Genomic DNA, 23753 nt, shown 5'->3' with positions numbered 1-23753 from the left:
ATAAAAGGATTCTATCAATGTTAAATTTCTTGAATTTCATAACTGTACTGTGTTGACTTGAGAATATCCTTTTTCTTAGAAATACCTATACTAAATATCACTGGGGAGGGAGGGAGGGATAAATTAGGAGTTTAGCACAGGGAACTATATTCAATATCTTGTAATAACCTATAATGGAAAAGAATCTGAAAAACGATATATATATGTATATATATATGTGTGTGTGTGTGTATGTGTGTGTATACACACACATATATATATGAAAAACTGAATCACTTTGCTGTACGCCTGAAACTAACACAACATTGTAAATCAACTATACTTCAATAAAAACAAACAAACATAAAACAAACCACAAAAAATATTACTGGGTAAAGAGGCATGATGTATGCAATCTACACTCAAATGGTTCAGAAAAAGAATAATAATTTGTATATAATCTGTATAATCATTTGTATATAAGTTCTAAGTGTGTACATATGTGTGAGTCTATATATCTACATATACATGTACAGAAACACACATACACATACAGAGAAAGAGAGAGCAAACGTGGCAAAACGTTAAAAACTGGTAAATCCAAAAAGGCTTACAATGTTTGCTATAAGTTTGAAATTATTTTCAACTTATTATTTACAAGCAGTGACAGAGGCCTGAACAAAATGAATTATCATCAAAATGCTGAGAGAAAATAACTATCAACCAAAAATTTTATACCCAGCTAAAACCACATTTAAAGGACCAAGAAATGGGTATTTTCAGATTCCCCAAAACTAAAAGTTTATCTACCACAGACTCTAAAAGAATTATAAAGAGAAACTTCAGCAAATCAAAAAGTTAATTCATAGGAAGACAAGAGATAAAAGAAACACAGTTGATTATTTTTAATTTAGTAAATGTAATTCCTAGCTGCAAAAATAATAAAAATAGTTTTTGGTGTTTAACAACACTGAGTGGACAAAACAAAAACAAGAGGCTCATTGAGAAGTTAAAACCAAGTAGGGTCCTCCTTGTTATATCAATAGGAGGATATCACATCTATTAGAAAAAATTCATAGTTGAGTATGTATGCTAAAATTTAAGAATACAAATACAATCTATGGTTAGCTTCCAAGTCAGCTCAGGGAGACGGAATATATAAAATGTACCAATTCACTTTAAAAGTATGAAAGGGTAGGGGCTGGGGATGGGAGAGCAAGCAGAGAAACAGAATGATAATATTAAAATGCAAAATAGAATAGAAAAAATTCCAAATATATTAATAATCACATTAATTTGTGAACAGGTTAGACTCCTATATTAAAAGATAGAGATGATCAGATTGGAGAAAAGAATAAAAAATCCAGGTGTGTGGAAGGTTCCCTAAGGAGAGACTCTTGAAGACTGAAAAAGGCATCTCAACTTAGCTAGCGGGAGAAGGAAACCTGCCCAATCAACTGAGAAATGGTGGAAATACTCATAAAGTGTCAAGAAATGGTGCACAGTTGTCACTGTGAGGCAGGAAGAGGTGTGTCAGAAAATGCACTGCAGTTTGTAAGATACACAAAGAAAAACAGAAGCTGTCCCGGGACGAGGGGTGAGCTTTCTGGGAGGACAGAGGGTAAAGGTCTGGAGGAGGCCACAGAGGACTGGACAGACGAGGGACAGACCACAGGACACCGCTGCACGCAGCATTAGCCACTCCAGGCAGGGCTCAGCGTCCGTGCCTACGTTCTCCACCAGGAACATGTCAAACCCCAGCACCGAAGAGCACCAAGCTTCCTCTGGACGTCGAGGAAGGAAGGAGAAGTTCAGACAGGACACCAAAGGATGCTATCCCCAGGGGAGGGTGCGTCATCTGTGCTGCTTTCACACCTAGTCTTATTTAGGATCTTGGGCAGCTCTTTGATTGTCGTGGGCAACTGGGCTCGGAGCCATCTACACCTGCCCGGAACAATCCGCGATGGCTACTTCCAAGGTTGGTACAGCACCATCCTCAAAGTCCTTTCTCTCGATTCCTCACCGTAATGGAACAATCCTATTTTGCTGAGTGCTTATTATGTGATTCACATAGCTTACGTCGTCCAATCCTAAGAAGAACCCTATAAGACATCGTTTCAGCCACATTTTAGAGGTGAGAAAAGCAAAACCGAAGGTCATGCCACTAGGAAGGGTCAGAATAGGGTTCAAACTCTAAGAATCTTGACTTCAAAAGTGATGCTTGACTCAAGCAACAAGACTCAGAAACCCAACACTGGTCTCGGGCCCTCCTGCTGGTGCTGGCTCTGAGGGATATTCTGCTTTTCTTCCCAAGAGCTCACCGAACAAAGCAGGAAGGAAAATCTGGGTGCTACACCTGGCTCCAGTGTCACATGGAACTGTTACCAAGCCGAGCTCGTTTTACTGCATCATCACCATCTCTGTACCTACCTGATGTCTCCACCTAAGGGCGGGCTCTTCGGGGACAAATCTGAGAGTCACTCACTCTGTGTCTGCAGGACTGAGCACAGTGCCTGGAAGGCAGCACTGCTCAACGCAGCGTCCATCACGCGAATGAATGAGCAGAAAACAAACAAAGGAAACTACCTGCAGCAGCCTCCTCACACCACATGGCGACCTTGTATTTGACACTCCTGATTCTGAAACATGTTCCATGTTCATTTCTCAGCCTCTTGGTCACACTTCCAAATCTTGGTATTAGTCGCACACATAGGAACGTTTCCTGAAATCAGGTTGCTCTCACACCTAGATGACTAACTCGTACTTACATCACACCTGGCCCTTCTGCTTCACAACAGGCAGGCAAGACCTCACCTCTCAAAGATGCTCAGGCAGAGAACGCGGTGTGAGCGCTATGAACTTTCCTTCCCTTGCGAAGAATATAGTAACACTTTTTTGGGGTGTGAGCCATCAGGACACAGAAGGAAGACATCTCAAGACCAGAGTCACTCTCGTAATGGTCTCCTCGTCCTTCTCAACGCAGCTCTGCTGTGACCTGCTTAGGAATTCTTCCAGAGAAGCTCATCCCTCTTCTAGTGGCTGCTGGTACATCCTTTTTTTTTTTTTTTTTTTTTTACAGCCTTTACTGCCCCTCCCTCCGTCCATTCAGCATGCAGTTCATGAGTGTCTAGGACAAACCTGGCTCCTGGGATACACTGATGGGCAGAGCGATGGATCCCGCGCTTAAGAACTTACAGTCTGATTCAGCGCTGTCCTAGAGAACCCCCTACAATGCTGGAAATGTTTGATATCTGCACTGCTCAACAGACTAGCCAACAGCCACATATGGCTATTGAAACTTAAAAACTTTCATCTAATTTTAATGCACTGAATTCTAACTTCAACCACATGTGGCTGGTGGCTGCCGTACTGGACAGTGCAGGTAATCACGCTGCAGGATAATTACCTTGCATACCTTGCAAATCCTGACATACCTTTTCTGGCGCGTCTGGCTCCCTCTTCACCTGCACACAGATTCTTAAAGGTAAGAGCCATGTTAGCCATTCCTGCATCTTTAGACCCAGCGCAACCCAGCACACAGAAGTGGCTCAATCATTGCTGCATAAATGAATGGGTGGACAAAGGAACAAGTGCTAAACACATAACAGAGGACCTAGAGAAGTTTATATCTCCTAACCAAAACTGGGAGAGTGAGAGCGAGAGGCTGGAGAGCAGGATAAGGAAACTGTGATGGATCTGCTGCTGTCCCCACAAAAAGGTGCGAATGTTAGGCACCTCCCTTCTGGTCCTTTTCCCCCAGCATCCCCGTCACGATCACCATCTCGGGGAGCAGACACGATTCACAGAGATAAGGGAGGGCTGGGAGTCCCCAGAGGGCACTTCACACTGGAGCACCTTCGGTTGCAAGCTGGGGAGAGGGTTGGGCAGAGGGGAGGCTTAAAAGAAACACGAGAGAAGACTCGTCAGTTCCTCAGTTGACGGAAACCGTCCTTTGTTGACTGCGGGGTTAGGGTTTTCCAGCTGCAGTTCTTAGAAGAGAAAGTGATAGTTTTTGCGCTTGAGAACCATTTCCTGGTCTGTGGTTGACTCACCGGAGATCCCTAAAGCGTGGACCGGTCTGAGGGTGCACTGGGAGGGGAAGTATGAGAGTGCAGCGTTACCACACCGGGGCCTTCTTGTCTCTGCCCGTCAGAAGGCATGAGGTGCCGCCAACAGATGCCGCAGGTGGGGACGGCGGCGCCTTTCCGCAGAAGCGGGGCTGGGGGTCAGATCTCTAGAGGTGGGTGGGTGGGCCGGGGGCAGTGCTGAAGTTGGAAACACCCTCCAATCACGAGTTCAAAGAGCCCAACATACACTCAGTACCTGCACCAGTCACTTCACAGCTGGTCAATGTCCCAGCCCCTAACTGTCACCATGGACAGAATCCCTGATCTCAGAGCTGAATTCAACAGCAAGGCTTGAATTTACAGGTACATTAAAAAAAAAAAAATCTTCTTTAAGGCATTACGCTAAGTGAAATAAGTCAGAGAAAGACAAATACTGTATATCACTTATATGTGGGATCTGAAAAAATACAACAAACTAGTGAATATTACCAAAAAAGCAGACTCGGACCTAAAGAACAAACTAGTGGTTACCAGGGGTAGGGAAGCGGCAGTATAGGTGTTGGAAAGTGGGAGGCACAAACTATTGGATGTAATCAGGCTCAGAGATGTACTGTACAACATGGGGGATACAGCCAATATTTTGTAATAACTATAAATGGACTGTAATCTTTAAAATTGTATTAAAAAATAAATTGGCCCAATTAAAAGAAAATCTTCCTTAGCCACGTCAGTCGCCATCTGGCATGTTATAATCATGCCCTATAAAATCTATACACTAGGAATTTCAAGAAAGCTTAGGCTCCCGAATCACTTCAAACTGTCAGGAGTGATGATGGTCGTACATCTGACGATGTCTATTGTCAGCTGTCTAAATGTTTTAAACAGCAGAGCCTGAATTCAAAATGTAAAATAACCCAATTAAAAGGAAACTTTTCTACAGGTGAAATCACAGCTCCTGGGTTAAACCCCACCCAAGGCCACGCCGATGCTCAAGGCACTATTAGACCAGAACACTGGCACCCGGCAAAAGACTCCCCAGGGTCTCCAAAGCAGAAAGCGACCCCACCCAAAAGTCATTTTCTCATCTGTTTCTGTCACTCCTCTGCTCACAAACTCTACCTTCTGGCCTCACCCTATTTTCGAAGCTCATCTCCCACTCCTACCCATTAAACACCCTCATTTCCAGGATGATGTGAAGTTTCCTGCTTCTGGGCCATCTTCAGCTGCCCCTTGGCCCAGAATGCTGCTTCCGTCCACCTTCACACCTGGAATCCTCGGGGCCACCTGAAATGCTTCTCTTCCAGGCAGCTGACTCTTCTTCCCCAGGAATAGCCACCCCTGGGGGCCCCGATGGTGGTCTGTCTGGGCTCTTCCCGAGCGCTCAGCACACTCGGCTTTGCAGCTGGCCACCTGGGAGCATCTGATCCCTTAATTAGCTTAATAAGTTCTTTGGAAGATGAGGCTTGTCATCTGTAATCCCCAGTTCCCAGCACACAGTGGGTATAAAGTAAATGCCTCTTTTTCCCTACTGAATTGTAGGAAAAAATAATGATCTCAGAAGGCTAATGATCTCGGAAGAGCCAACTCTGACTACCGCTGAGGACACAAGTGACAGGGTCAGGCACCCCACCACCCAGAAGTGGGGCCTCTTGAGTTTGCCTTGCTGGTTGACATGAACGGAATGACAATGAATATCCTAGTGCTGATGAGAAGGCAACAGGGCACATGGCGGTAGGGAGGAAAGCATGCCTTTGAGTAAAGGGGGAGGCCCCATCAGCAGCAAGCCTGCCACCTAAGAAAGGAGAGAAGAGAAACTAACATCCACCAGCACTGCCTGTGTGCAGGGACTCACCATTTAATCCTTTGTGGTGGGTACTGTTATCCCCCTAGGACAGAGGTGAAAACCAAGGCTCCAAAGCTGGAAACACTTGCCTAGAGTCACTGGCTCAACAAGAGGCAGTCTGTACTTGAACTCACAGATCCTCTGTCTCCAAAGCCCACCCTCACTCTTTCCAGTCTCTTCCTCACCACGATGCCTCCAAAACCCACAACAACCTTACAGGAGAAATCCCAAAGCCCTTTATGTAAGTAGTCCTTCTGTGAAGAAGTCCGCTGCATTTTCTCTTCCACAGCGAAGGACTACACAAAATACAGAACATGTGACCCGAATGAAATACACTCTGCTGAAAAGGACATGCAGTGCCCTTGACGGAGGACAGGCAGGGTCTGAGCCCATGGGCTTAATTAGAAGCCGGTGAGACTGCGTGACTATTAAGGGTGGAGAAAGAAGCGCAGCCAGCAGGGCCACGGGCAGGTGGAGAGAACAACTGTCAGACAAAACTCTGGAAAGGGAATCCTTCAGGTGCTCTCAGGAGCCCTGACAAAACGTAGGCTCTCCGTGCCACATTACCAGGAGCAGGTGTGCAATGTGAGAACGTGAGCCAGCCCGCCTGGGGTGGGAGGTGCAATGGGTGGACTTGACAGACATGCGACGATTCACGGGGGCTCAGGACCCCCGCGTCTCCAAGCAGGAGAGGCTTCTTGCTTCTCTCTCTGGTCCATCCACTCATTCACCCCCTCATTCGGTAGGTGTTTCTGAAGCACCTCCTATGTGCCCGGCAGTGTTAGGTGTCGGAACTACAAGTGGAAGCAAAACTAGAAACCATCCCTGCCCTCAGGAGCTGACAATCCAGAGGGGGAGGCAGCGACTATTCGAGAAATCAGGCTGCGACCATTACAAACTGAGGTACCTGCTGTCAGTAAGGAAACACGGTTCTAGGTGTGGAAAAAACGGAAAGCTGACCTACCCTGGGAGTCAGGGGAGTTTCCATGGCGGGGATTGCTGCTTAGTGAGCCATGAAGGATGAGCAGAGGTTAAGTGCCCACCGGAGGGCGGGCAGGGAGGGACATACACCGTGCACAACACGGGGAGATGGCGTGGAGAAGGATGCAAGCGAGGCCAGATCAGAGAGGCTCTGCAGGGCTGGGGAGTGTGAGCTGCACAAGGGACTCTCTCAGCTCCTTCCAGAAAGAGTCCCAAACACCCTCCTACTGCAGGCTTCATCCACCCAGTTCTTAAGCCAACACTGCAGCTGCAGCCTCCCCTGCAGGGTGGTCCAGAATTGGCTGGGCTGCCGCGTTCTTTGCGACGTGGTATCATGCTCCCACACGCTGATCCTTGGCTTTGTGCCTCGGTGGGCGCTGTCATCTTCTCCCACAGGCCCTGCCTTTTTCCTTGCTCATTCTGGCTCATGCTATCAGACTCAGCTTGCATGTCACCTCCCTCAGGAAGCCCTCTCCTAACTACCTTCCCAAGCTGGCTTAGGCACTCCTGCTTGTAACTCCCTCAATATCTTCTGTGTCTCTCCACCATGCTATGTGGGATTGCAACTATGTCTCAACAGTTCCTGGTATACAGTGAGTACAGCTGCGTTAAAAAATATAACAAGGGATTAACATATACAATATATAAAATGCTCTGAAAAACAAATAGGAAAACACAAAGACCCAGCTAGAGAAACGAGCACTGGATTCAAATAATATAGCTAATGTTTATCAAATGTCTACCATATGCCAGGTAATAGTCTAAGGGCTTTCTATGAATGAATTCACTTATTCTTTACCAAACCCCATGAGGTATGATTATATCTACATTTTTATGAATGAAGAATACGGCCCAGAGAAGCCAAGCAATTTGCCTGAAGCCACATGGCCAAATGCCTTGGTCCACCCACCATACTGAGTGTCACCTCCTGCTCTACTTGGCAGGACGATACTCGGGCCCCTCCCAGGGAAGGAAACACAGGTGGGGGGAACGTGAGAAGATGCTCACCCTCATTTGTAAACTAAAATCAAAACAACAGAGCTTGGAGAAGCATGATGAAGACTGGCAGCAGCCAGAGCTGGCAAGAGTGTGCGCCTCGGGAGGCATCTTGAACGCCCAACAGAGAGAGGACAGCTAAGTCCCCGCACACCATGAAACCCCAGGCAGCCAGAAAGCGGAGGCACATCCACATGCCTGACACAGATGGAGTTTTAAATTTAAAACAAGATGTTCTCACCACCTCCAGTCTTTACCCAGATGCCACCTTCTCAGTGAGGCCTCGGCGTCTCACATGTGTGTGCTCGTGCGCCTGTGTGTATATACACCCACCGCACCCACAGACGTGGGATTATTCTTGTTCATCATTCCCTCAACAGATATTTCAGCAAACAGAACATTTTTACACATATAATATATAATGTGTAATAAATAAATAAATATATATATATATATAATTTGCATAAGCTTAGAGAGTGGTCCAGAAAGATCTATAGGGAAATATTAACATCAGTCACCTCTAAATAGAATTTGGGAAAAAAGAAGGGGGGAACTTGAATTTTTTAAAAGCTTATACTTTCCATAGTGTTTTAAACTGAAATAAGTTACTTTTTAACTTTAAAAAGGAAGGAAAGAAGGAAGGAAGGAAGGAAGGAAGGGGGGAGGGAGGGAGGGAGGGAAGGACGGAAGGAAGGAAGGGAGGAAGGGAGGGAAAGAAGTCGGGGGGAGAAAAGGGAAGGGGCATTTTGGGGACCTGCAGTTAGATAGGCCACCATCCCAACCCATTTCTCTCTCATGAAACCACCCTGAAATAGCAGTGAAGGAATAAATTTTTAGAAAGATATAAATACTCACAAGAAAAAGAGCAAGAAGGGACAACAGCGGACAATGCACTTCACCACGTGGACAGGAAATGGGAAGAGGGAGGGCCAAGGTGACCGAGCTGAAGTTTCCTCCAAGTGCCCAGGGACGGGACGGGATGAGGCGGGGGCCACTCCCCCAGAGCCCCTACAGCTCAGGACTTAGAGACGCCGAGGACCGGGGAGCGTGGCCGTGCCTAGCCGTGGACTCCAGGGGTGGGGAGGCCCCAGAACCGAGTCAGAACTGCAGGAAGGCCCGGGGGCACCGGAGAGGGTGCTGGGCTGGGCAGCCGGAAGCTGACAGGTGGCAGCAGTGGAGGGCAGTCACAATTCCCTTCTCCACCTTCACCACTGACATACGGGCCACGAGGAGATTTTGCTATTTCTGTCTTTTCTGACAGTTCATCCATAATTTAGGATCAGAAAGTCATCAGGAAACCTTAAATCAGAAACGTAGGATCAGTCCTTCCATTGATGACCTGCGCAGCAGCTGGTCCTGTAAGTACAACTAGGGTCAGGTCCTCAGGCATCCAGGCATTGCCCACCCTGGCCCCGCCAGCCTTCTAGAAGTCACCCTGAGTCTTTCCCTAAACACATCAGCCCCTTGGCCAAGCCCACCTCCTCCCCAGCCTGCAGGCACACCTTGCCCTCGCCTCCATCCTCCTTTGTCAAGGCTGGCAGCACAACCCCCAAGTTCAGAGATGGGAGCAGACAAGCCACAAAGAGTCGATGAGCATGTGGACAAAAGACCCAACCTCAGTGATAAGTAAAGAAATGTAAATCAGAGAGAGACCGAAGTTCCCCCTTTTCTTCCCCCACAAACAATGCTGGCAAGACAGTGGCAAAACTACAAATCAGACCTCGCTGGTTACTGTTAAATATTTGTACAGTCTTCTTTTTTTTGCCAGGGAGAGGGGTAAAATCACCAGTACGATCCTGCCTCTGGGAATTTATTCTAAGAAAACAACTGAGAAATAAAACAAGATAAAACCAAAGTAGTTTAGACCCAACCTAAATGTCCAAAGACAAGAGACTAAGTAAAATATTGTATGTTCTCTTGAAAAAATATAATGGCATGACTAAAATTACAAACATGAAGACCTGCCCAATATGGAAATAGGCATATGCTATACTGAGCATATAGTATATGCTATACTCATATTCTACTGAGTAGAAAAATGAAAATGCAAATGTTGTCATACAAAGTGTTTTCCACACACACAGACACAAACACACACACACACGTGCATGCACACACATGAGCAGAACAGGCTTTTTCCCACTGTGTGATTAGGGTCTGGTAAGAAAGTCAGATATCACACATTAAGGCAGTGTAAGAAAGTTTTAAAAAGCCCTGGATCTCAAAAAAAAAAAAAAAAAAAAGCTGGGTCAGAATTCTGACTCTACCACATTACCCTCTGGAGGTCCTAACTTCTGAAAGGCTCACTTTCCTCACCTGTAAACTAGGGATGAAAAGATGACCTACTTCATAGAGCTGTCAGGACTGCCTGAGCTACTGCATGTAAAATCCTGAGCCCCGCACCTGACGCACAGCAAGGATGTAATAAATACCTGTTATTGATGCCATTGCCGCTACTGTCATTATTAGCGAGGCTCAAGCGTTCGGAGGGCTTGAGCCAGCTTGTCTAAGATAAATGCTGATGTGGGATGCGTCACACGGAGCCGCCTTGTGGAATTCAGAAAGTGCTTCCTGTCTTGTGGGACCTGCTGCTCACCTCCCATCTCTGAGATCAACAAGCAAACTTAAGCCAACTTCAGTGCCCGCCAGCCATTTACCAGTCCACACCAAGCAGATGATTCCCTTTACATGCACTGTCTAATCCAAAGGACAAAATTCGTGTTTCCTTGTTACCAACTGGTTTCTGCCCATACAAGAATAGAAACCCACGTGCCTCAACTTTCTTCCCTCCAAATTCTCCTACGTGCCAGCGGTCTGCTGAATAATGCACCCCCAAAGATGTCCTCATCCTAATCCCCGGAACCTGGGAATATGTGACCTGACGTGGCAAAAGGAACTTGGTAAATGTGATTGAGGCTCTTGAGATGAGGAGATGACCCTAGATTACACTGAGTGGGCCCAGTATCATCACAAGGGTCCTTATAAGAGAGAGGCAGGAGGGGCAGAGTCAGAGAAGGGGATGTGACAATGGAAGCAGAGGGCAGAGAGACAGATGCAGGGCCACAAACCAAGGAATGCGGGCGACCTCTAGAAACTGAAAAAGACAAGAAACCCAATCCTCCCCTAGAGCCTCTAGAAGGAGCACAGCCCTGCCAAGCCATTTTAGACTTCTGACGTCCAAAACTCTAAGAGTATAAATGTGTGTTGCTTTAAGCCACCCGGTGCGTTACAGCAGCTGCAGGAGACTCGTATGTGCTGTTGGTCCACTAAGAGCGCTTGGATTTCGTAGGTGGGATCTGGTGTTCAGGAGTCGCACTGTGGCTCTATTCCAGCTCCACCTCCTGCTGCACTTGGACAAATCTGAGAGGTGTGGGGAATGGGGGCATCTCTGCGGACAGCACTCAGGAGGGTCCCTGACACGTGGCAAGCACTAGCCATTTTTTTTATTCTACTTGTTGTTTCTTTTCCTTTTTGTTTGAAACAGCTTTGTTGAGATATAATTTACATACTCTAAAATTCACCCATTCAAAGTATATAATTTAGTGATTAGCAAGTGTATTTGCAGAGTTGTGCAACCATCCGTCATTCCCCGTTCCTTTCATTCTCCCAGCCTCTGGCAACCACTAATCTACTTTCTGTCTCTATAGATTTGCCTACTCTGGACCTTTCAAATAAATTGTCATACAGTAAGTGGTCTTCTGTGACTGGCTTCTTTCACTTAGCGTTGTGTTCTCAAGGGTCATCCAGGTTGTAGCCTGTGTCAGTACTTCATTCCTTTTTATGACTGAGTAACATTCCATTGTATGGATATAAAAAATTTTGTTTACCCTTTCATCAGCTGATGGACGCTGATTGACTTTTAATTTTTGCTATTTCTTCTAGCACTGAAATAAACTTTGATAATTAAGGGAGTTCCCTTGAAGTGTTGTGAGTGTGCGTGTGTGTGTGTGCCTTTTAATCTAAAGCCTAGAGGTAAAAAAAAAAAAAAAAAATGATATAAATGAACTAATTTACAAAACAGAAACAGACTCACAGATTTCAAAAACAAACTTATGGTTACCAAAGGGGAAAAGTGGAGGGGAGGAATAAATTAGGAGTTTGGGATTAACAGACACACACTACTATGTATAAAATAGACCTACCAACAAACAAGGACCTACTGTATAGCACAGGGAACTCTGCTCAATATTCTGTGATAACCTACATGGGAAAAGAATCTGAAAAAGAATGAATATATGTATATGTATAACTGAATCACTTTGCTGTACATCTGAAACTACCACAACACTGTAAATCAACTAGACTCCAACAAAATGTTAAAAAATAGAAAACAAGGCCTAGAGGAAAATCCTCAGGACTGGCAATTCCATCTCCCTAGAATGCCAAGCCAGCATCTTTGGAACCACTGAAGATATCTCCTAGGAAGACTCAGGGATGCTGGCCCGAATGCTGCCCTAGGACCCTGGGGAGAGCTTTGCTGGTTTGAACCTAAATCCCTGAAGTGTCTTTTTATAAAACGGGTCACAGACCTCTGAGAGCTTCAGCATCGCCAGACCAGGCACCACCTAGCTCCTCCCTTTGGCACTCCGTGTCCCCACCCCTCTGAGCCTCAGTTTCCCCATCTCTAAGCAAGGCTAATCATAGCTAACCTTGTTGTGTTGCTATGTTGTCAAGTTGCTAGGTCAGAGAGCCAGTGAGGGTATTAAATGATATGCACTGGTTAAACACAAACAGTGAGGCTTCCGCTACAGTGGGAGCCCAGCACCACATTATCAGCACTATTTATGGAGACTGGCTCTTTGCAGGGCCAGTGCAGGTGGAGCCGGAGCCCTGGTCCTGGGGGTCCACCCCGGTAGGGAGGACTAGCTTTTCACCAACATCTGCAAACTGAATTTTACCATTGTTTTGAGACCCTCTGCAGACAATGTACCCCTCTCACAGCTTGTGACTGGGGAGGGGTGGGACTTCTACTCCCCACTCCCCGTCTTTTGTTCACCACTGACGAATGGGACTTGGAAACAGCTCCTAAGACTTTTTTTGAGGTAGTTGAGAGAGGAAAACAATATCGGAGCTGGCAGGGAAAGTAATCTGTCGATTTCCGCGAGTCTTGACAGTAGTCAAGATTCTGTCAGCCTCCTCTGGATGCCAAAATCAAATCCGGAAATGGGGAACCCACAGGGAGAGTCGAATTCCCCCTTGGATTTGCCTTGCATCAGGCTGACAGTCAGATTTTCCATCACAGTCAGGCACTTTCCACTCAGATGCAGTGGCCACGTTGGACAGGTCTGCACATTACCCGTAAAAGGGTTTTAAGTTCATTCATTCACACAAGCTGCTCACTTGCCATGCTTTGAAAGACAAAACCTAAGAACCCCTTAGGCTTTGGTGGTTGTTATGTGTCTGGAAAATGACCCACTTCTGAAAAAACAAAAAGGTTGGTTAAAGTCTGCTGCCTGGGAGTGGGTGTTTGAAGTTTCTTAAAAGAACAGCTGTGCCCAAGGAAACGGATACCTGCCTTCACAAGAGGCCCCATGTGGACACCCTTTTCAGACTTTCTGTGATTCACTAGATGGCTTGGGGCCACTGCCCGTGCCACTGGGGACAAGCTGGGCACCTCCAGAAGCACTGGTGATTCTAAAGGTCATGAACTGGGGTCAAGTTCAGGGCATGGAACAAGACGTTTCTGAAACAATCACAATTTTGAGGAAGTATCAGGGAACTATAACAAGCCCAGGAGGGTTATTTAAGACTTTTACCACTATACTCTTAAGTGAACCTAGCCTATAATTTTCCTTGTTCCTCCCTTCCTTGTCTGGTTTGGAAATCCAGGTTATACTGGTCTTTTCACAAGAGTTGGAGTGTTTTCTCTTTTTCTGTTCTCTGCAACCATTCAGATATGAGAGGGAAAGTTTCCGTTCTAGAATATTAGGTAGGCTTGCCTTTAAAATCATCTGAGCCTTGTGTGCCTTCTTCCTGCTTTATATGAGAGATGTGTAAAGACTGATTTAATAATTTAAGAGTTATTGCCCGAGGGAGACCTTCAAGATGGCGGAGGAGTGAGACGTGGAGATCACCTTCCTCCCCACAAATACATCAGAAATACATCTACATGTGGAACAACTCCTACAGAACACCTACTGAACGCTGGCAGAAGACCTCAGACCTCCCAAAAGGCAAGAAACTCCCCACGTACCTGGCCGTGTGGCTGACAGGGTCTTGGTGCTCCAGCCGGGTGTCAGGCCTGTGCCTCTGAGGTGGGAGAGCCAAGTTCAGGACACTGGTCCACCAGAGACCTCCCAGCTCCACGTGATATCAAACGGCAAAAGCTCTCCCAGAGATCTCCATCTCAACGCTAAGACCCAGCTCCACTCAACGACCAGCAAGCTACAGTGCAGGACACCCTATGCCAAACAACTAGCAAGACAGGAACACAACCCCACCCATTAGCAGAGAGGCTGCCTAAAATCATAATAAGGCCACAGACACTCCAAAATACACCACCGGACGCCGTCTTGCCCACTCGAAAGACAAGATCCAGCCTCATCCACCAGAACACAGGCACTAGTCCCCTCCACCAGGAAGCCTATGCAACCCACTGAACCAACCTTAGCCACTGGGGGCAGACACCAAAAACAACAAGAACTATGAACCTGCAGCCTGCGAAAAGGAGACCCCAAACACAGTAAGTTAAGCAAAATGAGAAGGCAGAGAAACACACAGCAGATGAAGGAGCAAAGTAAAAACCCACCAAACCAAACAAATGAAGAGGAAATAGGCAGTCTACCTGAAAAAGCATTCAGAGTAATGATAGTAAAGATGATCCAAAATCTTGGAAATAGAATGGAGAAAATACAAGAAACGTTTAACAAGGACCTAGAAGAACTAAAGAGAAAACAAACAATGATGAACAACACAATAAATGAAATTAAAAATTCTCTAGAAGGAATCAATAGCAGAATAACTGAGGCAGAAGAACGGATAAGTGACCTGGAAGATAAAATAGTGGAAATAACTACTGCAGAGCAGAATAAAGAAAACAGAATGAAAAGAAATGAGAACAGTCTTAGAGACCTCTGGGACATTAAACGCACGAGCATCTGAATTATAGGGGTCCCAGAAGAAGAGAAAAAGAGAGGGACTGAAAAAATATTTGAAGAGATTATAGTTGAAAACTTCCTTAAATGGGAAAGGAAATAGTCAATCAAGTCCAGGAAGCTCAGAGAGTCCCATACAAGATAAATCTGAGGAGAAACACGCCAAGACACATATTAAGCAAACTATCAAAAATTAAATACATGGAAAAAATATTAAAAGCAGCAAGGGAAAAACAACAAATAACATACAAGGGAATCCCCATAAGGTTAACAGCTGATCTTTCAGCAGAAACTCTGCAAGCCAGAAGGGAGTGGCAGGGCATATTTAAAGTGATGAAAGGCAAAAACCTACAACCAAGATTACTCTACCCAGCAAGGAGCTCATTCAGATTCAACAGAGAAATTAAAACATTTACAGACAAGCAAAAGCTAAGAGAATTCAGCACCACCAAACCAGCTCTACAACAAATGCTAAAGGAACTTCTTTAGGCAGGAAACACAAGAGAAGGAAAAGACCTACAATAACAAACCCAAAACAATTAAGAAAATGGTAATAGGAACATACATATTGATAATTACCTTGAATATAAATGGATTAAATGCTCCCACCAAAAGACACAGACTGGCTGAATGGATACAAAAACAGGACCTGTATATATGCTGTCTACAAGAGACCCACTTCAGACCTAGGGACACATACAGACTGAAAGTGAGGGGATGGAAAAAGATATTCCATGACAATGGAAATCAAAAGAAAGCTGGAGTAGCAATACTCATATCAGACAAAATAGACTTTAAAATAAAGACAATTATAAGAGACAAAGAAGGACATTACATAATGATCAAGGGATCAATCCAAGAAGAAGATATAACAATTGTAAATATTTATGCACCCAACATAGGAGCACCTCAATACATAAGGCAAATTTCACTAATCATTAGAGAAATGCAAATCAAAACTACAATGAGGTATCACCTCACACCAGTCAGAATGGCCATCATCAAAAAGTCTACAAACAATAAATGCTGGAGAGGGTGTGGAGAAAAGGGAACCCTCTTGCACTCTTGGTGGGAATGTAAATTGAAACAGACACTATGGAGAACAGTATGGAGGTTCCTTAAAAAACTAAAAATGGAACTACCATATGACCCAGCAATCCCACTACTGGGCATATACCCTGAGAAAACCATAATTCAAAAAGAGTCATGTACCACAATGTTCACTGCAGCTCTATTTACAATAGCCAGGACATGGAAGCAACCTAAATGTCCACTGACAGATGAATGGATAAAGAAGATGTGGTACATATATACAAAGGAATATTACTCAGCCATAAAACGAAACGGAATTGAGTTATTTGTAGTGAGGTGGATGGACCTAGAGACTGTCATACAGAGTAAAGTAAGTCAGAAGGAGAAAAATAAATACCATATGCTAACACATACATATGGAATCTAAAAAAAAAAAAAAAAGGTTCTGGAGAACCTAGGGGCAGGACAGGAATAAAGACGCAGATGTAGAGAATGGACTTGAGGACATGGGGAGGGGGAAGGGTAAACTGGGACGAAGCGAGAGAGTGGCATGGACTTATATACACTACCAAATGGAAAATAGATAGCTAGTGGGAAGCAGCTGCATAGCACAGGGAGATCAGCTCGGTGCTTTGTGACCACCTAGAGGGGTGGGATAGAGAGGGTGGGAGGGAGACGCAAGAGGGAGGGGATATGGGGATATATGTATACGTATAGCTGATTCACTTTGTTGTAAAGCAGAAACACACCATTGTAAAGCAATTATACTCCAGTAAAGATGTTAAAAAAAAAAAAAGAGTTATTGCCCTATTCAGGTTTTCTAGTTGTCAGTGAGTCCGTTTTAAGTTGTATTTTTTTAATGAAATTGATCATTTACTCCTGGCTTTCAAATTGAATGGCACAGAGTTAATCTCAATTTCTCAGGCTTAGAACGATTATATCTGTCCATCAATAAGCAATGAGGGTGAGTCCAAGTGGCTTCTGCCCCACCAGCACTCTGGGGGTCCCCCAACCAGGGCATATTTTTTTTTAAATTTTATTTTACATTGGAGTACAGCTGATGAACAATGTGGTGAGAGTTTCAGGTGCACAGCAAAGAGACTCAGCCATACATATGCATGTATCCATTCTCCTCCACACTCCCCTCCCATCCAGGCTGCCACATAACACTGAGCAGAGTTCAGTCAGGGCATATTTTTATCAGGGATCAGGAACTGCCTTGTACTGCCTGGGAGCCAGCTGAGCAGTGATCTAGGGACCATCTCTGGAGTCGAACTGCCTGGATTTCTCTCCTAGTCCCAACCTGGACACTTGTAACTTCAGTCTCCTCCTCCGAAAAATGGGTAGTCTCCTAACAGCTGCCAGTTAGGACTAAAAGGATCACAAAAGGACTTTGTAAACTCCAAGGCCTAACGGGGAAGTTCCCATGCAATAAGACTTTCCACTTAACAACTTCATTTCACAAACTTTCAACTTACGAATCCTCAGGAATGCAAACTCAAGGACCAGAGCAAAAGGGCTTCAACTCTCCCCAGTACCACCAACTGGTGTTCCCAACCACTGTCTGTCATTTTTGTCCCAACCACCTTGGTGCTTATTCGTCTAGAGCAGCGAGCAGTTGTGAAAGCAGGGTCCCTGGACCAGCGGCAGCATCTGGGAACTTGCTAGCAATGCAGATTTTCAGGCTCTCCTCCATACCTACTAAATCAGAAACTCTGGGGGTTGGCACAGTAATCTGTGTTTTAACATACCCGCCAGTGGATTCCGATGCCGGCTCCATGTCTGAGAGCCCGAGGTTCTCGAAAGTCATAGGGCATTTCCCATGTTCACGCTTAGTTCTGAAGTGCTTTTAAAACATGGTTACTCCATTATGATCGATAAAAGGAAAACGATCATCGTGTTGATAGAGTGAGTAGGAAGAGATAAACAAACATGAGAGAAGTGAAAGCTGAGATAATTTTAAAAGATCAATGGAGAGACCGATGGCAAGCGTTGCACATTTGTGTGGGATGACTCACTCAGTGATAGGAACAATTCTGAAAACACTGAATCAGGCGGTGTCTGAGATGCAGCGCCTGGGCCACAGACAACACTCATCAGGAAACAAGGACGATGATTCTCAAAATTCAAAGAAATGTGAACACGGGGTCACCGGGTCAGCATCAAAGTGGAAACTCATTGGCTTCAGGGAAATTTGGAAAACGCTGGGCGTCTGTGTGTTGTGCTGGGGCTCAGAGTTGGCTCCTAGTCAGGGGTGTGTCCACAGGTTAAAGGTTCATCTGAATCTGTCAAATATTGATGCTTTGGCCTATTCTGATGAAACAGAACTAATGAGTTCTTGACCAGACCACAGGAGGAGTTCACTAACCCAACGGTTTTTCTATATGGATGAAACAGGTCTGTTTTAGGGGGAAAAAAAAAGAGAGAGAGAGAGAGGGATGCCTGGTAGAGAGTGCATTAGCAAGAAGGAGAAATTATATCAGGTTTTAAACGTTTAAAGGACTAAATCACATTCCCACTTACAAGCTTAAAACTGAAGGAGTAACTCGATCTACCAACAAAGGATGGGATCTATGAACCACCCATCACTTACAATGAAACGCTTATGCAAGAACTACTGTATATACCATGGCACTTAAAATTCAGCATTTAAAAGACACAATCCACACCCTGCCCCCTGAGATTCATTTGATTGGGGTAGAGCCCACTTTTAACAAGCTCCCGAAGGGATACTGAGGCGGATGGTACCTGGACCACAGAGCCGTTTGTCATTATGGGAGAAGAATCAGAAGCAAAAGCGGCACTGAGTCGCCGCACGCGCTTCACAAACATTGCTGGGGAAAATGCTGTCTGAGACCAAAGCACCACCCGCTGGAGCCCCAATTTAGCACCTGTTCCCACAGCTCAGATCGGGGAAGTCAGCAGTAAATGAGTAACGTGTTACATAAGTTGCTTTTCTGTATGCAGAACCTTAATTCACCAAAGAGAAGTTGAAATCATATAAAAAGCAACAGCCCACCCCCAAAACAAATGCTGGGAAAGCGTAGCCAGGATCTCCCCGTCCCCTTCTGCAAGGCAAAGATGAGGCCCCCTCCGTGCTGAAAACCCTGCTACCTCACCCTTGTGCCACTGGGATCTGGATCCTTGGTGGCAGTGGTCAGAGAAGGTGGGGCTGCGGAGGGGGGCGTGGAGGAAAACATTCAGGGTCTGCATGGGCATGGACATTGGCTGCATCAAGGCTTCCCTCGGGCTGAAAACATAAGTGGAGTCACGTTGTGCTTGACTACGCCTCTGACCCCTGGCTGGCAAGTTCTGGAACGACACAACCCCCTCTGTCTTGGGTCTTCTCCAAGAACCCCAAACCTTTCTCTCCTCTCTCTCTCTCTCTCTCTCTGGCAAGGATTCTCAGTCTTTTCCTCTTCCCAGTTACTCCAAGACGTGGATAGTATGCTATTTCTAACTAGAGTGTTAAAAGCTGTCCAGGGCTGGGGCATTTATCACCCCAGTGACCACAGAAGATGTCATGCAGATATGGAAAGGCATACCATCTACGTAACATATGTGTTACTCCTTCCAGTGAGTCAGCCTCAGGAGTCTTCTCAACAATGACCCAGAGACACCCACTCTCAACCTAGTGGAGAGCAGACTGTAAGTGTCAGAGGGTGCCATCCTTACCTATCTTTTTATTACTTTACTCCAAGCACCTAGCATGGTGATTAACTCTCAGGAAGAACAAAATAAGTATTGAATTGATTTAAATTGACACCTGATGTGAAACGTAATTATCACCCCATTTTGCCACAGAGCAGGTCCCCAAATGCATGAGAGCCACCTAGGGTGCTTGTTAAAAACCCATCTTCTGGGCTCCACCCCAGACTTAGTAAATCAGATTCTACAGGATTTGCATTTTAACAAAGTGCCAGGGAATCTTACACACATGAATTTGAGAACCACTGCCTTAGGCTCATGAGAACCTCAAGGACACCAATATTGTGGGATGCGATTAAACACAAGGGCCCTTTGGGAACACCCAAAACCAAACAAAAGAGAGGCAGGTGGCTTCCTTCCCTCTGTCCAGGCATGGGCCCGAGTGGAGTAGAGAACATTCAACATGGGGAAAAAATGAGGCCAAGAAGAGATCAGAGACAAGAAAGATCAAGGGAAGCGCTCGAGGTTAACAAGGCCACCACTGAGGCCAGCAGGCTCATTCTCATCTGTTTCCCCGGGTCACGGGGAACCATGCTCCACCACCAGATCACGAACCGGGCGGTATCGATGAGGCCCAAGGACAGACTGCACACAGCTAGCAGCCCTGCCCCGCTCTGGAAAAGGGCACGGAAGGAGAAGTATGCCTTCATCGGAACTTCTCTACAGGTCTGACTTCCGTCTCGGCCCTGCAGGGTGGCAGCTAGAGTCAGCACACCTCCCCGCCCACGTTCCCATCCCCCCACTCTCAGGGCAGCCGCGTCTTGAGCAGGGTAGAGGGCTGCCACCAGCCGGGGTGCCAGCAATCACACCCAAGGAGCCTCACAAGCCCCCCTTCCAGAGACAGGGAATCCCTCCGCTGCTGTCACAGGAACATCAAACACCGATGTTTGTGCCAGGCCTCATTTACACAAGCCCACTCCTCCCCGAGAGATGGATTTTTAAAACAAACAGCTTTTCCATATGTTAGCAGGCAGAGTCATGTCAGCATCAGGGATCCCCAGACGGAAACATGAGTCAATCTGGGGCAGAGACTGCTAAATAAATCCTGTCTGGGTGAAATTCCTCTCTCTGGAGAAAGAGGAACCTCAAAGCAGATCACTCAGATTCCCCGGCCAGAATGCCTAAAGACACCACGTTCTCCCCAGCCGGGCGCGCCCTGAGCACTCTGAACTCTGAAATCATCATCCCTCTAATGTGCGTCTGCCTCTGTCACCCCATCCTTCCGGAAACTCTCCCAACCCGTCCCACCTGTGTCCCGGCACCCCTATTCCCACATGCACTCTGGTTCCATCCAGGGCATCGGGTGGCCCTACTCTGTTGGGCATGGGTCGTCCACACTCGAGCAGGATTTCCTGACATCCCAAGGCTTAGAGTTCTGGCAGCTAAAGAGAAAAATGCACCACGTGGACACACGGGTACCTGAGAAATGAAGGAACACAGGTAACAGGTGCAGACGGCTCACCTGGAAGACTCAGCCACTGAGCACTCTATTGAGGAGATGTCAGATTTGGGAGCTTGAATTACCTGGGTCATCGCCTCCTCTTTCCTTAATTTTGCTTGTGGGGACTTGGTCAGAGGGAGGGATTCCCCAATCTTTGCTGTGTTGCTTGCGGGAGGTGGCAAGAAGGTACAAAGCAAAAGAACTGGCCTAGGATGGGGTCGGGGCAGCATTTAGGACCTAATACAGACATGGGGCCAGATCATGCACGTTAGTGCAGATGAGGGGCAGGAGGCTCCAGCTTAAGGACCAGCTGGGAGAATTCCAAGTCCAAACTGGGCCTGAGAAGGAGGAGCAGAGTCTGGCCCAGACCTCGCCTCTCTGGGCTACAGCGCTGAGGGCGCGACATTGGAAGCAAGGGCTCTGGGAGGTGCGTGCGGCCTCCGAAAGGCACTGGTCCTTTGGGGACACGAGTCTCGGGTCCTGATGGGTGAGACTCTGAGCCGCCCTCGGAGCAGGGGCTCCAGAGCGGTTACCATGGCTTTGGGCGCCTTTAAGCGCAGCCAGGGATTTCCGACGCGGGACAGGCCTTGGCTGGAGCGTCAGTGGCTTGGCCTCCCCACGCGCACAGGTGTCCGTAACCAGGGCAGGCACGTGAGCGAGCCCACAGTGCCCTAGGTGAAAGAGACAAAGGGGCAATTACTGCCTGCCTGAGGGTCAGGGCCAGGGTGGGGGTGGTGTGTTTCCCTAGGCTGCCCGCAAAGCCCCAGCCGAGAGGAAGACCAGCCACGTACCGAGTCCATTCTCCGCCAGCGCCGCGGGGCTCACGTGGCAGTGGCCCAGGTCCTGCTCACCCACGTCATTCAAATCCAAGCCGGGCTGGTGGGACCCGTTTCCAAAATGCCTCTCTTCCTTCTCGGAGCCGGCGTCCCCGTTTTCCATCCCATTCTGCGCCTTTTTCAGGGGCATTATTTGCAGGCCACTGGGGGTAGTCCTGTACGACACCGTCTTGGTGGCCCTGTCCCCGCCTGCAGGGGGCTTGGCCGGATACCCTTTTTTCGGCTTGGACAGGGAAGGGTTGATCCGCTTCCGTTTATGGGAAGTCCCTTTGCTCTTGGCGGATTCCGAGGGCCTGTGGGACAGCTTCTCGACCGAGGGGCCTCGGCCGTCGCGCAGAAGCTTGGAGGCGCCGGGCTGCTTCCCCGACTTGAGCCTCTTGTCCTTGGCCAGGTGCAGCCCGTTGAACTCATCAATGAACTCCTCACAATGCAGCAGGTGGTGCTCGGGCTCCCACGTGTCCTCCGTGCTCCCGTAGCCTTTCCACCGGATCAGATACTCCCATTTTCCCTTCTTGTTCTTCCTCTTGTCTACAATCCTTTCAACCTGGGATGCAGGAGGAGAATCAGCAAAGAGAGAGAGAGAAAGAAAGAAAGACAGAAGGAAAAAAAAAATTAGTCCCAGGCCACAGGAACAACGCAGAGCCCTCGGGATAGAGGGATCCGCCCTGGCCGTGGGGCGAGCTGCTGCGGAGGCAGGAAGCTGACCCTCCCAGGAGCCTTCAGGAAGGCTGGTTTATTTTAGGACATCGCTGAAGGGAATGGGCGGTGAACAACAACCATCGCTGTTTCCCATGATGACTGCGTGATGCCACACCCACCTGGCTGCATCTACCTGTCTATCCCAGGCTTCCTCTTACTTGAAATCGCATTGCATGCGTTCACTGAAGATCTTTATTCTTTTCACTGCACCAAAGTAGAATCAGACTTTTAAAGACCAATTTGGTGTGCGTTTGTTTTTCACCATTACTTATAACAAGAAGTAACATTGAGCGTTTACATTATAGGCACTCTGCTAATGTGTCCTTACTTACAATGACACTAATGATTAGTAACATTGGCTGGGCATGTGTGAGGCAGACGCTACTAAATGCTGGGCATGGATGGTCCCGTTTCATTTTCTCCAGACAACAACCCGATGCAGTAGGTGTTCTTCCTATCCCCACTTTACAGAGAGGGAAGTGGGGCTGAGAGACTGTCTCCCAACCAAGCTCCAAGCTGGTAAGAGCAGAGCTGGGATCTGAACCACTCTCACCCCAAGTTTAGTTTCTTAATCATTAGGCCATACCAACTCTCTCTCAACTATAAAAATCTTCCATATTGACCAAAAATGACTCGAATCAATGAAGCCCAATATCCCCCTATTCGGCTCCCCCAGCTGCAACATAGGGGGTACAGCTGCGCGGTAAGGTGATGGGTGACATTTTTTGAGCGCCTATTGTGTACCTTGCATAACCCCACGGAGTGTACATTATTAATGCTCCCATTTGATAGATGAGGGATTAAGTATGAAGCAACCTGCCTACAATGCAGGGCTAAGAGGTGGTAGAGGTAGATCTGAACATATATCTGGTTTTCGAGCCATGTAACTCCTGTCTATGTACCTTCAAAAGTAAGTAAATCTCTCTTGTCTTCAACAAGACATGGAAAAACACACTTAGAAAATGCCAATCCGAAGGCTAATAACTGGTGAATCGGGGTGAAGGGTGTGTGAGGCTTCACTTATTATTCTCTCAACTTGGCTATACATTTGAAATTTTTAATTAAAAAAAAAATTGA

General features: G+C 46.7%; 1 protein-coding gene across 2 annotated transcripts in view; it reads right to left on the bottom strand.

The window, feature by feature from the left end:
• The window catches only part of CDYL2 (chromodomain Y like 2), a 315741-nt gene that overhangs the window by 34395 nt on the left and 257593 nt on the right, over positions 1-23753 (bottom strand). For both annotated transcript variants that reach the window (XM_057534002.1, XM_057534003.1), the window contains exon 2: positions 21933-22521. In XM_057534002.1, the coding sequence (XP_057389985.1) occupies positions 21933-22521 (589 nt within the window). The remainder of the gene's footprint in view (positions 1-21932; positions 22522-23753) is intronic.

The sequence above is a fragment of the Balaenoptera acutorostrata genome, chromosome 19 (genome assembly GCF_949987535.1).
Source record: "Balaenoptera acutorostrata chromosome 19, mBalAcu1.1, whole genome shotgun sequence".
NCBI lineage: Eukaryota > Metazoa > Chordata > Mammalia > Artiodactyla > Balaenopteridae > Balaenoptera > Balaenoptera acutorostrata.
Note: the sequence above shows the minus strand (reverse complement) of the source record. Positions and strands in the feature narration are given on the sequence as shown.